Source organism: Pleurodeles waltl, chromosome 6 (genome assembly GCF_031143425.1).
Source record: "Pleurodeles waltl isolate 20211129_DDA chromosome 6, aPleWal1.hap1.20221129, whole genome shotgun sequence".
In the NCBI taxonomy this organism is placed as follows: Eukaryota; Metazoa; Chordata; class Amphibia; order Caudata; family Salamandridae; genus Pleurodeles; species Pleurodeles waltl.
In genome coordinates, this window is record NC_090445.1 from 246841990 (window position 1) to 246857426 (window position 15437).

The 15437-nt window shown below is 44.3% G+C and overlaps 1 protein-coding gene across 2 annotated transcripts in view; it reads left to right on the forward strand.

Annotated features, from left to right (window-relative positions):
* Positions 1 to 15437, forward strand: part of LOC138299610 (E3 ubiquitin-protein ligase RNF113A-like) — a 178788-nt gene that overhangs the window by 8985 nt on the left and 154366 nt on the right. For both annotated transcript variants that reach the window (XM_069238022.1, XM_069238021.1), the window contains exon 2: positions 4298 to 4386. In XM_069238022.1, the coding sequence (XP_069094123.1) occupies positions 4298 to 4386 (89 nt within the window). The remainder of the gene's footprint in view (positions 1 to 4297; positions 4387 to 15437) is intronic.

The window sequence follows — 15437 nt, forward strand, 5'->3', positions numbered from 1 at the left end:
TGCTTGCCAGTGCTGCTCGTCTGGCTGCATCAAATTAAATATCCAACAGAAATTCAGTTTGATGCTCTATATCTTTCAAAAGGGGAAGATAATTTGATTAATCCTAGATGGCCACAAAGAGGCTCTTGAAATCCAATATTTAAGCCTGTATAGATCCCAGCTCTCAATGCTACATGAGCCCCAAAGAAAACCTTTTTCAAAGCTGAGTCCACTTTCTTATCCAATGGATCTCTCAAAATATTCTTCTATGCCATGGACGAACAGCCGAGAAGACTTGTCACAATGGAATGCATAGGCACATTGGCTGGCAAAACCATCTCCATATTCTCCAGATGAAATTAATTGATTGGCTAGAATCTCGATAAGATAATTTTACCGGGATCTAGTACAAACTGATGAATAGGCAACCCTACATTAGACAGCTTTTAGAATTGCTTCAACAATTATTCATTTGAGGTACCGGGCTTCCTGAAGGCAGGAAAATTCATATTGTTCCTAATATGAGATAACAAGTCTACCGTCATCTCTTTAGAGAGGTATTTGCCTTTCAAATCTGCCAAGCTGGGGTATCATCAGAAGAATCTAAATCATAAATATCAGTGGCTGCTTCTGCAGGTTTCTTTTGTACCACCAGCGAAGAATCCTCTTTGAAATCAGCCAAGGCCTGGATAACATTCCTCCTAGTTCTCTCCTCCCTCTCCTACACAGACAGCCTTTTATTCTTTGGAGGAGGAGAATCGTCAGGAGAACCAAACCTGGAAGAAGGTGATGGAGAGGTATGCCTTCTTTATTGTTTGTATGCTTACCCATCGCAGGAGTCCAGCAAGCCACCTGCTGCCTGCGAAAAAAACACACCAAACAGGTAAAGAGCCAAATGCTCAAACAAGCCCTTGGCAGAAACTGAGTATATACCCAAAAAGGGTTCCCTGATCCTGGTGTCTAAAAATGGAAAGACGTGAATACATGTAGGGCATTGGTTCCACCACTCCTGCACAAACCCAAAACAGTGTATTGCAGCGGCCAGCAGGAAGCTCACTCCAGTTAACTACAGCACAAGGCGAGTGGCCAAGATTCTCAGGCTACCACAGAAGGAGGGACATTCAGCCACCGTCAGAGGATGGTCCTCAATCCCCAATTCATGAAGTGGCAGTCCCACATCTAAAGCGAGCATCCACCAGGTCAAGGAAGGGCGGTAAGCACAGTCTTAGCATGGTCTGAGCCAGGCAGTGACCTCCCGCTTCCTCACCCCGTTGTGCAGGAAAACAAAACAGGAGGCACTAGGCTGCTAGCCCCTTCCACGGTACCCAGGTTGAGTGGGCGGGGCTGACATTTAAGGATCCTCCTCCTATGTTTCTGACGTGAAGTGACATCACCTCATTTTGTAATGCCTGGGACGAGGGACATTGGAGAAATGTACAACAAAAAAAACATTTACTTAAAACAAGACACACCTACCGGCTTTCCCAATGCTTGTTAGCATTTCCAAATACATGAGTAACTGCATTGATTTTGTTGCGATTAATTAGGATTGAAACTTTTCAATCTGAAAATAAGAGGCTGTGAATTAAACATTCCCAACGACGGTGTAAGGGCTAATGGTCTTCTCAGTCACTCCCATTATCACATCCACACCATTTTCCTCTGCAGCCTCTCACTCTGTTAGATGCTTGCAGTCTTTTTCTCTCAGTCTCATTCTTAAATCATCCCTCTGCTTACTTTGCACATCATCTTTCCTTTCGTACCATCGTTTTGCACTTCCTTCCTTGCATCTGTCCCGTCAAAACCTCTTACACACACACACACACACACACACACACACACACACACACCTGCATACCTACCCCCCCCCGACACACACACACACACACCTGCATACCTACCCCCCCCCGACACACACACACTCCCTCACTGACCTGTAAGCGCTGCGTTTTCCATTCCTTTGATACACATATAGCCAATCGACAATGCTCTCTGCAGATAGGCCAAGGGTTGGATGTGCCGTGAACACCTTTAGTATCAACTGGCAGGCACTGAGAAGCGTGCACTGCCTTCAGTCTCAGCTCCAGACATGTCAGTTGTACCAGTCATAAATTACCACCCACAACCTGAACTCAACCAGACTCTCACAGGCAACTCAGTCTTCGGGATGTGCTTTACAAATCATTATTGTAAACCAGGGACTCTTGACCCAATCAGTTTCTATTTGAACCTCAAAACAATACACAAAAACAAGTATCGAAAAATGTTAAAATATTTTATTTAACTCACAATATAATTCAGATATAGAAGACGTTTTTTAAATTAGCAGTTTTGCTTTTTAAATTGTATGTACTTCATTAATTTAATTAAGTTTGATGTATTCATTTTAAATACCTTTTTAATTGTGTTAAATAGTCGTGGATCCCAGATTAAGAACCACTGCTCTAGTGCACCTCTTGCAAGTTATGCACCCTTAGCCTCTGTTGCTTCTTTTCACTGTGGTTTCACATATCCTTGGCTTGTGGCACACCCTGGACTCTTGTTTCTTTAGATTCCAGGTTGTTCCTTACATAGTTTCTTGTGTTTTTTTTTTTTAGACTAACATGTATTCCCTAGTTCTCTAGCCTCTGTTGAGTTACTAACATCCGGTGTACCCTCTAGTACATGCTGGCAATTGGTGCACCCCAGATGTTTATTCAGGTTGAAATTCATTTCTTACATCCCTTCCCATTCTTCCCATCTTTGGTCTCACGTGCACTCTCTCACTCACCCCCGACCCCTAGTACTGCTTTATACTAATTCCTTCGTATCAGAAACCTTTTCCATAGATTCCTGGACCTCTCCTCAATTGGATGTGGCCAGTTGACAGTGACTAAAATGATACAGCCCACGGCCGCTTTTCTGGGATGATAAAACAGTTGATATATAATTCTTGCAGATACACTGAATTATTTTGACTGGCTACAGTTCTTTCCTTCCCCTATGAGAAAGGCTGTATGTGCCTCTAGCGTTATGCCTGACTGGCACGTGGCACTGAAGGACAGCTGTAATTATTGTGTGTGAGACACGGTTTTTGATCTGTTGGTACTATTTGTGACCACTTATTTATTCCAAGGCATACTGTTTTTAATTCTGTCACTTATTATATACCTTTAAGAATCTAGTGATTTCTGTTTAGAATTGTAATCTGAGCAGGCGGGGTTGCAGGCAATGTCTAAAAGATTGCCTATCGTTTACAGTGACCAATCCTGTACATTCAATTATGTTCTTAAGGAGTGTGTAGAATACAAGGGTTTTAGTCCCCACATGGCTCAGCCCAAACGTTTTAAATTAATCTAGGCCGACTCATGATGACACACTCATGTTACCTGTTTTGGTGCTGCAGATCCATCACAGGTCGCAGTTCCATCTTTTTCTTCATATTGCTGGGCGAGAAGGTGATTTGCAGTGTTTTTTTCTTTTAACCTACTGGGACAGTGACACAGATTTAATGGTCATTTGTGTGAGCTCTCAAGTGCAACACAGAACACATTCATCTCTTTCACAGTGTTAGCTTCTTTTTCCGCTCAGGACCACGCTTATTGGTTTATGATTGGATAACCCTCTCTTCATCTCTAGCCTCCCCTCAACTGCCCCTCGTCATAAGGTACTTTGCAAGATCCATGATCCACCTCCACTTGGGATTGGCAGTATTAGAAAAGGAAGCTACAGTAGTCCTGACTATATCCAAACTGCCATGTTGCAACGGATTAATTTTGACCAGAGTGAACAGTTTAAATGCCACAAGTAAGCAGAGCAGATTTTGTGCCCTGGGCTAAGAGGAGTTTGGTGCTCCTAACCTCTTAAATGTTTATTATGGATGAGTTCAGATGAATCTTTAAGCCCTTTTTTCTGATAAAGCAGATCGAAGCTGACCCGGTCCAAGAACCTTAAGCGTTCAGGTCCAAATAGGATTCGCCTTCGTCTGCAGTTGGCTCATGATTTTCTCAAAGAAGGGGAGTCCGCTCTTTCTGTTGCATCATGAGTGGTTGTTTGACTGAGGCACTGGGTTCAGATTGGCTCTTTATAGCTTTTCCTGTGACTAGAACTTGCTGTTGCTTCTAGTGAGTGGTGATTGGTTGTATTTTTGGTTTTATTTGGCTTTTTATAGTCCATCTTCTGTGTAGGACTCTCACCGGACTTACCTTCTTATTGCTTACTGATTGGTTACATATAGTCAAGAAAGGGTGTTGACCCTTTGGATTATAATTTTTGTAATTTTAATTGAATAACTGCCTTCATTTTGATGATCTTTAACAAATGTTCTTTTGCATTCTAGGTAGCAGCAGTAATGATAGCGATGAAGAAGCAAGTGCAGTGGTACGAAAAGATAGGAAGCGGGGGGTAGCAAACCCCATGATACAAAGGGTGAGCTGAATTTAATTGAGAAGTTGGCCTGGTTCCATTGTGTTCATTTTGTCATTCATGAAGTTTGGTCAGCTTAAATTGATTTCCACCACAATCATTTTCTCACTTTTTCTGGTAGTCTGGTTGGCTTTCATACTCCATCAGTGGGTATAATGGGGTGTTGTTTGAAACCTATCTGCCATTTCCAGGGGGTTCAGAAAGCCCACCAGTTCATCAAGGAAAAAAGTGAGAAACCGAATGGGGAAGTGGTGCTTGACTGTCCTGGTACTGCACTGCAGCCTATACCGCTGAGCACCACACAGATACATGAGAGAGGCGGAATAGGACAGGGAGTTTACCCGTTCTCTGCTAATCCCCATAAGTCAAAATTGCAGCCAAAACAATACAGGAACAGCAGTCATCTGCCATCTCCCTACTCCTCCCCTTCTGCACTGGTCGCTAAGCTGCTCTAATTTTCTCATCCAAGTAGGGGGCAGGACCAGATTTTTTTTTTCCATCCCTGCTGGAATTCCACTATGTTGGATTCATTGGAATTACAAATCGTTCACATTGTCTAGGTCCTGCCATTTATTTTGTTGGCCCCCCCCTCATATTTTCTGTTTATCAGGATAAGCTCCACGGGGCCATGCCTCAGCATTAATGCAGGAGGTCATTCTGCTTCTGGCCAAGGAAGCCATTGAGAGGGAACTGAAAGATTGTTGGGGCTTTATGGGTGGTGATGTGCTGACTGGCCCCCAACCCATTTTTGTTTTAATCTATTTGTAGCATCCACTAGGCTTTCTCGCCCCAAGCCAGGGAGGAGACGGGGCATCAAATTAGGGGTAAGAGACAACATAGCGAGATTTAGAGACAGTAGGTAACTCCCCAAGATTGGACGGGCTGAACACCACTACTGTTCTTTTATATGGGGATCAATAGGACTAGTAGGGACTACTAAGGGTTCAGCGATGGTCTGTGCATGAGGGTTGTAAAGTATCTTTAGGGTCATGGCATGTGGTGTTCAGGGTTCAGGCATGACTAATAAATGTTTTTTTGGTTTAGGGAAGGGTCATGTCGAGGGGTAGTATGGATATTTTGGGTTTAGGGATGTGTGGTGTTGAGTAGTATGGGTTAATTTTTATGTATACGTGCTGTTATACATACTAGCTTGTTGTGATTTTGCAAATCATGTATTTATCACAAAATTGGTCTCTGTGCAGTACCCACCCAGGCCTCAAAAAATCTACTCGCCTTTTCTGGTGAGTTGACAAATACCAGGTGTTCTGTTCACTCAAAAAATGAATTAGCAATAAAGATGTCTTTAAATCTTTTTATGTTGTCACATTTGTCAGCATTCAGACAGAGGTCAAATGTCATTTTGTCTTCCTACCTTTACTGTTTCTTCTCTGATTGTGAAGTTAGAGGATTTTGTAAAGTGAGCTGTGTGACAGCCGTGTTGTGCAAAGCATGTAAAATGAAAGGCTGTAAGATTTCAGGTTTTTTTTCTATTGCAGCTTTGAAATTGTTACGTCAACTGTACAAACATTTCCAAATGTATTTCAGTAGTTACGATGGTACATTTTTGTAATTCTGTGGTGGAAAAAATATTTTTTGTAGGGAGGAAACAAATCAGAATACTGTACTTGGTGATGTGCACATGTTAAATACTTTTTCTGAAACCCAATTTCCAAACATTGTTTATTCACTATATAGTTTTCTCAGTAAAACTACATGTTAGTGGGAAAGTTTGTGGCCAGTTAAATAGAAAATGTGCTTTCCGTAAATGATAGTGCACTACCACATTATGCTTCAATAATATATTTATTAAAAATGCAAATTTAAACATGAACTGGGAAATATTCCTGCCCCTGCTCTGATTACAATGCTGCCGGTGAACTAAAAGGCAAGCCAGGGGTCGTGTACTCTATATGTGGCCTTGATCTTATTAGATATGGAGATAACCTTTAATCTAGTAAATAAAATAAAAAACATTTTTTGTACAGCAGAAATTGTGAATTCGCATATTTGAAGGTGCTCTTGTATGTGATAATGAAGAAAAAGCAAGCTCTATAAAATAAACAATTTGCCTAGGATCACAAAGTTTATGGGTCAAGTTCATTAGTTAGGTGGATTAGATTATTCATGTTACCTGCAGGTCTAGTAACATTCTCATGATTTTTCAAGGCCTGCCATCTTTTTACATCTGGGTGCCGTTAAAAAACCCACAAGCATTGGCAAAGCCAGTAGGTCTTGCCTATGCAAGAGCTATTGGCTTTGCTGATATGTTTTAGCCATGTTGCCCCCAGCATGGCTGCTGTTCAGCATGACTAAAAGTAAAAGAGAGCGGAGGGGAGTGTTATAAAGCAAGGTAAAGTGGAGTGTTATGGAGTGGTGTGGAGCTGAGTGCCATAGAGTGGAGTGTCACGGAGGGACTAGAGTGCCATAGAGTGAAAGGCCATAGAATGGAGTTGAGTTGAGTGGCTTCGAGTGTCAAAATAGAATGGAGTGTTGTGGAGTGGAGTGGTGTAGAGTGGAGTGGCTTAAAGGGTGTTGCATAGTTTGGAGTAGAGGCTTGTTGAGTAGAGTGGCGTAGACTAGAGTAGATTGTCGTAAAATGGAGTGGCATAGTGTTGAGTAGTGTCCTAGAGTGGAATATCATAGTGAAGTAGTGTGTTGTAGAGTCGAGTGGTGTGGCGTAGGGTAGAGTGGAGTAGTGTGTCGTAGAATAGAGTGAAGTAAAGTAGCATTGAAAGGCATAGAGAGTTGTGTAGAGCGTCAGAGTGGAGTAGTGTTGTGGCGTAGAGTGTCATAGAGTGGAGTATAGTTTAATGGAGTACAGCATCCTAAGGTGGAGTATTGTAGAGTGTAGTGTTAAAGATTAGAGTGTTGTATAGTGGCCTAGAGTGAAGTGGCATAAAGTACGGTTATTCAGATTAGATTGGGTAGAGTGCAGTGGCACTGAGTGCGTCGGTTTTGAGTAAAGTGACGCAGAGTGCAGTGGCGTAGAACAGATTGTTTCAGTGTGTAGTGAAGTGTCATAGAGTGGAGCGGTCCAGGGTACAGTGGAGTGGTGCAGGGCAGAGTTGTAGAGTAGACTGGCATAGAGTGCAGTTGTGTAGAGTGGTATTGAGTGCAGTGGAATGGATTGAAGTTGTGTAGAATAGATTAGTGGTGTGATGTGATGCACAGTATAGTGCCGTAGAGTGCAGTAGAGATGGGTGGTGCAGTGGCATAGAGTAGAGTGGTGCAGAGAGCAATGGCATAGAGTACAGTGGTGCAAAGGGCAGTGTGCTAGTGTACAGTGGTGCAGAGTGCAACAGATTGGCATAGAGTGCAGTGGCATGGAGCGAAATGGTGTAGAGTGCTGTAGCTTGCAGTGGTGCGGAATAGAGAGGTATTGAGCTCAGTGGCTGAGAGTGCAGTCTTGCAGAGTGCCGTAGGGTGCAGGGGAGCACAGTAGAGTGGGGCAGATTAGAGTGGCGCAGAGTAGAATAGAGTGCCCTAGAGTGTTGCAGAGTATAGTATAGTGGGTTTGAGTGCAGTGACACAGAGTATTTAGCTTAGAGTGCAATGACATAGAGTCCATTTGCCACATGCTATTTTATTAAAATTGTAGTCACAAATCACACGTAAGCAAGACATATTAACTATATGCAGGAAAACCCAAGAAAAAGATTACAGTAAAAAGGAAGAAAAAGGTCAGGTTAGAAGGTTAAGTTAATGGTAAATGTTACTTAATTACAAAATAGAGTATGGATGACTTAAATAGAGAAAGTGAAGAGGTTGTGGGACTGCCACTCCATCCCCTGTGATGCTGTAATATCCTACGATGTGGCCAGACTAGATACAGTCACATGCAAAGAGCACTTTTAAATTACACCCAACATAGGACATATGCACAGCACGAGAGTGGATAAACCAGACTAGAAGAAGTCACAGCAATGTTATTTTACCCAGTAAATGGAAACATGGATAGTAAAAGCCAGTGTGGCTTGTAACGCAAAGCAATGACATTCAGAAAAATCTTCAGACTGGCCTAATACCAGTGCAATATTAAAAAGATGCTTTCCTGAAGGAACCGACAAACAGATTTACTCTCCCCAGTTACTTTTTGGGGGTCTTCTAAGACAAGGAGGAAAGTTTGAAAAAGGGAGGTCAATTGGGCATAAAAGAAGAGAACGTAATGACCTACGTTTGTACTTGTGCAAATGTCCCCTGGAACTCTTGGTGTTCTCTGAGGCGCTATTGGGTTGCTTAATGCAAATGTGCACTCACATGCTCAAGGTAAACATGAAGAGCATAGCTTTTGTATGTGAATGTCAGTGAACTCTATACATGCTTTCACTGTATTATACTCACGCTGCAGTCTGAACAGGGAATATTGAAGGCTTCACCAAAACAAGCACCATAGAGAGAGACATAGAGTGAACGATTATCATTTCTGTGGTGATGCACACATGAACGTACATATATTTTCTGTTTAACATAACCCGAGAGTGAACAGGCTTTCTGCGTCTCCATAGCAACTAGTGATAAGCTGCTATAAAAAACAAGATAAAAAAGTGCAAGCGCAATGGAGAGAGCTGCAATCACTTCAGAAGCAGGAGACGGGCACAGATGAACTTTGATCAATCTGTACTTGGTCCATGCTCCACAGAAATAACTGGAAATTATGTTTTGCCTGCATTGTCCAATTAAGGAGCCTGTATAGAAGAGTGACTCAGAAGCGCACAAATGGTAAGCATGGGTGGGTTCCAAGCGCTTTACTGTATGCAAGAGTGTTTCGCACACAAGTGAGATGCATGCACTAGCACATGCTCTTGCAGGCTTGACCCTAACAAATGACTATGTAATGTTTTGTTTGCTGTTTTTCTGTTCTTTTAATGCACGCATACCCACTGGATCAGCTTTTTGCATCTGCGTGATGTAAAGGCAGCAGAGAAGCATCTGTCTTTGCTGCATGCCTGCCCAAACACTGGTATTGTAACTAGGTGACGGCGACAATCAATCAATCAATCAATCAGGGATTTGTAAAGTGCAGCTACTCACCCGTGCTGGTGGAGATAGGGGGGTGCTGAGGATCCGTCGAAGAGCAAGGTCTTGAGGTCCTACCTGAACTGTGACATGGTGGGAGATTGCCTGAGTTGGATGGGGAGGGTGTTCCAGGTTTTGGCGGCAATGTGGGAGAAGGATCTTCCCCTGGCTGTGGTTTTCTGGATGCGGGGAATGTTGGCAAGGGCCTGGTCAATGGAGGTAGGCTGGTCCAGCGTTCTGTAGGACCTTGTAGGCATGGGTCAGGAGCTTGAAGGTGATTCTGTTGTCGATAGTCTACACTCCTCCATGTTTGGAAAGGGTAGCACAAGAGCGCCAGGTCTGTTTCAGTAGTTTTTGGGGGTTTCTGAAAACAAGCACACATTTTCAACATGACACTGGGGAGTGCAAGAAAACCATCTTTGTCTCTCTTTGTCTTTTTTGAGACTTTCTCAAGAGGAGCATAAGGTTTCTTCCTTTGCTGTATTTTCCTTTTTTTCCCGTTGTGTAAACGTGGGCTATAAAACATTGCCATGGGGAGCGCAAAGAAGCCAGGTCTTTCTCTGCATTTGTAGAAACTTTCAAAAGACATGAACATGAGCTTTCCACCTCCGCTGTATTTTGCAATTTTACTTTTCAATCACTTTTTTTTATTCATTTATTCTTATAAGACAAGAAAATTAATCAAAACAATATCTGGTGGGTGCAACCACCAACAGTCAACTCCCCTCTAAAATTTCCATCCATGGTCCCGGACCACTCATGTGCACAGTAAGGAAGTTCATTGTTCCTCAGTTTTCCAGGTCCACAGAGGATCCAAATCGAGGGATCAAAAAGGGGTTGTGGCCTCTTAACAGGTGTGAAAACAAGGCTCCATAGTTTAGTGAAGAGATGAGAAATTTTCTGCAAGGTCATATGCTTTTTTGCCTGCCCTAGTAGATGCCCGAGTTCATATAACCAGAATTTGCATGTTGGTTTAATAGATTAGCCACCTGAAGGAGATGTGAAATCCTCATACCCACAATAGAGTGGATGCGATACAGATCCTCTGATGGTCTGCCAAATAAGGCCAATTTGGAAAGCCAGCTATGTCCTGACCTTGGGTTTGCGGATGACATAAAGAAACATATGCCAAAAAGATGGGAACAGCACAAAAGGATGTGTATGAGGGAGCTTGGTTTTCTCCAACCGGGCCAGCAAATGTCAGGGTGGGATGGGTTAGTGATGTGAAGTCTCGTAGGAGTAAGGTGCCAGCAGAATAATATTTTATGTAGGTTCTCTCTCCTTGTGGAGCGGCAAGCACAGCTGTTCGTATGAAGGAATATATTGTGCCATTGTTTAGTGTCAAAAGTTATTTTATGGTTTTTTTCCCACTGTGATTGAAAAGAGGATTTACATAGAGCTGTAGAGGAATTCAATATGCTATCGATTTTAGAAACCAAGTGTTTGGATGATGTAGGAAGTTGGCTTTGTATATGCTATCTCAAAGTGAGAGATCGTGTGCACAGAGTCCCAGGGTTTCCCTTAGAGGTTGATAGTGGAAAAATTGGATAATACTAATGCTCTATTTTGTGGTAGTGTGGTCGAGCAGTCGGCTTATCGGAGGGTAGTGTTAAGCATTCGTTGTACACACACAGGCAATAAATAAGGAACACACACCCAAAGGCTTAACTCCAGGCCAATAGGTTTTTATATAGAAACATTTATTTTCTTAATTTATTTCTGAACCATGAGATTTAAGATTTTAGGTAAGTACACAAAATGCAAGGTACTTTAAAAATGGCAAACCGCTATTTTAAAAGTGGACACAGTGCAAAAATCAACAGTTCCTGGGGGAGGTAAGTTTTGGTTAGTTTTTCAGGTAAGTAAAGCACTTACACAGTCAGTTTCCTGGGCATAGGCAGCCCACCGTTGGGGGTTCAAGGCAACCCCATGGTCACCGCACCAGCAACACAGGGCCAGTCAGGTGCAGAGGTCAAAGGAGGGCCCAAAACACAAAAGCGCCTATGGAGAAGAGGGGTGCTCCAGTTCCAGTCTGCTAGCAGGTAAGTACCTGCGTCCTCAGGGAGCAGACCAGGGGGTTTTGTACAGCACGGGGGGCACACAAGCACACAAAACACACCCTCAGCTGCACAGGGGCGGCTGGGTGCAGTGTGCAAAGTAGGCTTCTGGTTTGCTGTCGAAATCAATGGAGGGACCCAGGGGTCACTCTGGCGATGCAGGCAGGGCACAGGGAGGCTTCTCGGGCCAGCAACCGACTGAGCTAGAATTGGGTTTGCGGGTGCAGTGCTTGGTCCAGGCGTCGGGTTCCTTTGTGACCAGGCAGTCATGGTCAGGGGGAGCCTCTGGATGCTCTATGCAAGCATCGCTGTGGGGGTGCAGGAAGGTTGACTCAGGGTTTCCACGTCGTTGGAGTCGCTTGAGAGTCCTCTCTGCAGTGTTTGTTGTCCTGGACTTGAGCCGGGGGCGTCGGGTGCAGAGTGTGAAGACTTGCGCTTCTGGCGGGAAGTGAGAGTCTCTTTAAAGTTGCTTCTTTGTTGCAGTTTCTGGACAGAGCCGTTGTCCTCAGGCGGTTCTTGGACCTTCAGGTGCAGGTCAGTCCTCTGAGTCCCCAGAGGTCACTTGTCCTGCTGGATGCGTCACTGTGCAGGTTCTTTGAGTCTGGAGACAGGTCGGTGGGCCGAGGGACAGGCCAGTTGGTGTCTCTGTCGTCTCTGCAGGGCTTTCAGGCCAGCAGTCCTTCTTGTTGTCGGTTGCAGGAATCTGTATTCCTGGGTTCAGGGTGGCCTCTAAATACTAAATTTAGGGGGGTGTTTAGGTCTGGGGGGCAGTAGCCAACGGCTACTGTCCTGGAGGGTGGCTACACCCTCTTTGTGCCTCCTCCCTGAGAGGAGGGGGGGCACATCCCTATTCCTATTGGAGGAATCATCCAAAACCAAGATGGAGGATTTCTGAAGGCAGGGGTCACCTCACCTCAGGGCACCTTAGGGTCTGTCCTGACTGGTAGATGACGACTCCTTGTTTTCATCATTAGCTCCTCTGGACTTGCCGCCAAACGTGGGGGCTGTGTCCAGAGGGGCAGACATACCCACTAGCTGGGATGCTGTAACAACAGACATTAGCCTTTGAGGCTCACCACCAGGTGTTACAGTTCCTGCAGGGGGAGGTGAGAAACACCTCCACTCCAGTGCTGGCCACAGAGTGACAAATGCACTCACCCCATGTGGCCAGAAACTTGTCTGGTTGTAGCAGGCTGGCAGAAACTGCTCAGCCTAACACTAGGAGTCGGTCTGGTATTCCGGGGGCATCTCTATGATGCCCTTTGTGTATTTTTCAATAAATCCCACACTGGCATCTGTGTGGATTTATTCATACCAAACTTCCCAGATTTCAGTGTAGCCATTATGGATCTGTAGAGTTTGTGTCTGACAAACTCCCAGACCATATACTCTTTATGGCTACTCTGCACTTACAATATCTAAGGTTTGGCTTAGACACTGTAGGGACATAGTGCTCATGCAACTGTGCCCTCACCTGTGGTATAGTGCACCCTGCCTTTGGGCTGTAACCCTGCTAGAGGGGTGACTTACCTATGCCACAGGCAGTGTGAGGTTGGCATGGCACTCAGAGGAGGGTGCCATGTCGACTTAGTCATTTTCTCTCCACCAGCCCACACAAGTTGTGAGGCAGTGTGCATGTGCTGAGTGAGGGTTCCCTAGGGTGGCATAATACATGCTGCAGCCCTTAGAAACCTTCCCTGGCCACAGGGCCCTTTGTACCAGGGGTACCAGTTACAAGGGACTAATCTGTGTGCCAGGTCTGTTCCAATTGTGGGAACAAAAGTACAGTTTAGGGAAAGAACACTGGTGCTTGGGTCTGGTTAGCAGGATCCCAGCACACTTTCAATCATAACTAGCATGAAGAAAAGGCAAAACGTTAGGGGGTAACCATGCCAAGGGAGGCATTTCCCGAAAGATGATGTGAGGCATTGGAGGAATTTTTCACAAGGTGTGTGATTCTGGTGGCGCTTGATTCATACCACTTTGTGAGACTCAGTGTGGCATCTGAAGATAATAGTGCTCTGTCATAGGTATTCCATATTTGTTTGATTTGCTCAGATGACTTTAAGCGGACATCCTTGTAAACATTGCAGAGGCAAAAGCAATACCTCAACCTCCAGATCTGGAAGTTGTGGATTGATGTACCTGGCATGAAGTTTGTATATCAAAGATAGGCATGAGTTCCCAGTACTGGTTAGATGTCACAAACCTTTTAGCACAATCTACAGGAAATTCTACTTCACACACATGGGAGGTGTGCCTGCTAAGAATTCTGAGCTGAACCAAAAAGAACAGACTGAATATATGGTTCATAGACCAGACTGTTCTCCTTGATAAGCGCTTGACCACCCGCAAATGGAAGTTACCCGATCCTCCGATGCTCTGCCTAGGCACTCTCCATAGAGGCCTTGGCTCATGACAAAACTCGGCCTTGCTCCGGGAAAATATTAGAGGCCTGAACAAACACCCTATCTCTGCTAGCTGGGAAAACCTGTTGGTCAAGCTGCGTTCCACCTTCAGGGATAAAAACCTCCCCTCCTTGCCACGCTGTCAGCTGCTGCCCAATGATGGTTAGTTCCGCCCGATAGGTGCATCATGTAATAAGTGCTGTTGTGCCAACGCCCTCCCCCGCCACTCCCCAGACCCAGGGCTGTACGTTTTCATGCTCTGTTGTCAAATAGTTGCTACTTGTATGTGGTGCAGGTGCTTATGGAATTGTATGCTTCTTTTATGCTCTGTCACATTGGACCATGCACCACTGTTTCATGCTGACATACGTGTACTATGTCCCCTGGTATTAACAGCTGTTTACTGTACAGTGATGCGTACAGTTGTATGTTATGTTTACCTGTGTGCATACTAAATAGTATGTGAAAAAAATGACCTGGAAAATGTACAAAATATGGGGCAGCATTGTCATTTTAAGCACAGAAAGGCACTGTATTCAAGAGCGGGATTAATTTTCCCGTGGTTCCAATGTTAACTTGGGTTCACGCAGGGGGAACTAATTTGTTCTTGTGCATATTAAGAGGTTGAATGTTAATTGGATTCCCAGGTATTTGATGGAATTCACAGACCAGTGAAACTAGGTTGTGTTGATTAATGACTTTGCTAGGGAATTCATCCCAACCATAGCATGCCTTTGGATTAGTTCATGTTGATCTGGAGGAGCTCAAAGAGAGGGACCAAGGCCCGAAGTGATTTTTGGGGTTCCCCGAGAGTGAGGAGTATGTCATCAGCAAAAGTGGCCACTTTAAAGATATCATGGTAAAATGAAAAGCCATGTATGTGAGGGATGGTCCTAATTTTCCTCAGGAGGGGTTCTAAAAAGAGATCAAAAAGAAATGGCAACAAGAGACATTCCTGGAGGATACCTATGTGGCTACACACTGGAGCTGAGGTTTGGCCCTTGGCTTTGACTCAAGCCCTGGGGCTGCAGTAGAGGGTGGTAAGCCAAACCAGCTGGGATTCAAGTGCCAAATCCTGATGTTTTTCTTGACATCGAATAACCTGCTCCAGTCCAACATCTCAAACGCTTTTTCAATATTACGTAACAGGAGGACCGCTGCTGTGCTTTTCTAGCAATGTTAATAAGATGTAGGGTTCAGTCTTGTTGGTAGTAGCTCGGTTGAGTATAAAGCCTTCCTGCTTAGAATGGATTATATCAGCTAATAACCTATCTTGGAGTTTGGCAATGAGTTTAAGTTTCTAAATTAAGCAAGGAGATTGGCTTATAAGACGGGGCATAAGGTTGAGTCCCTGCCTGGCTTAGATATTCATGCATTCGAAGCTTCAGTCATGCTTTGGGTGGCTCCTTTGTCTGTGGTAAGATCATTAAAGGAGTGGTCAGGACGTGGAGGAGATGGAAAGCAAATCGCTTATAAAATAGTACCAAGTCTTCTAAAATGTTAGAACCCTGATGGGTTAAATGCAAAGCTACATAACTACATAAAACTCCCCCTCTGATAATGAAGCATCACC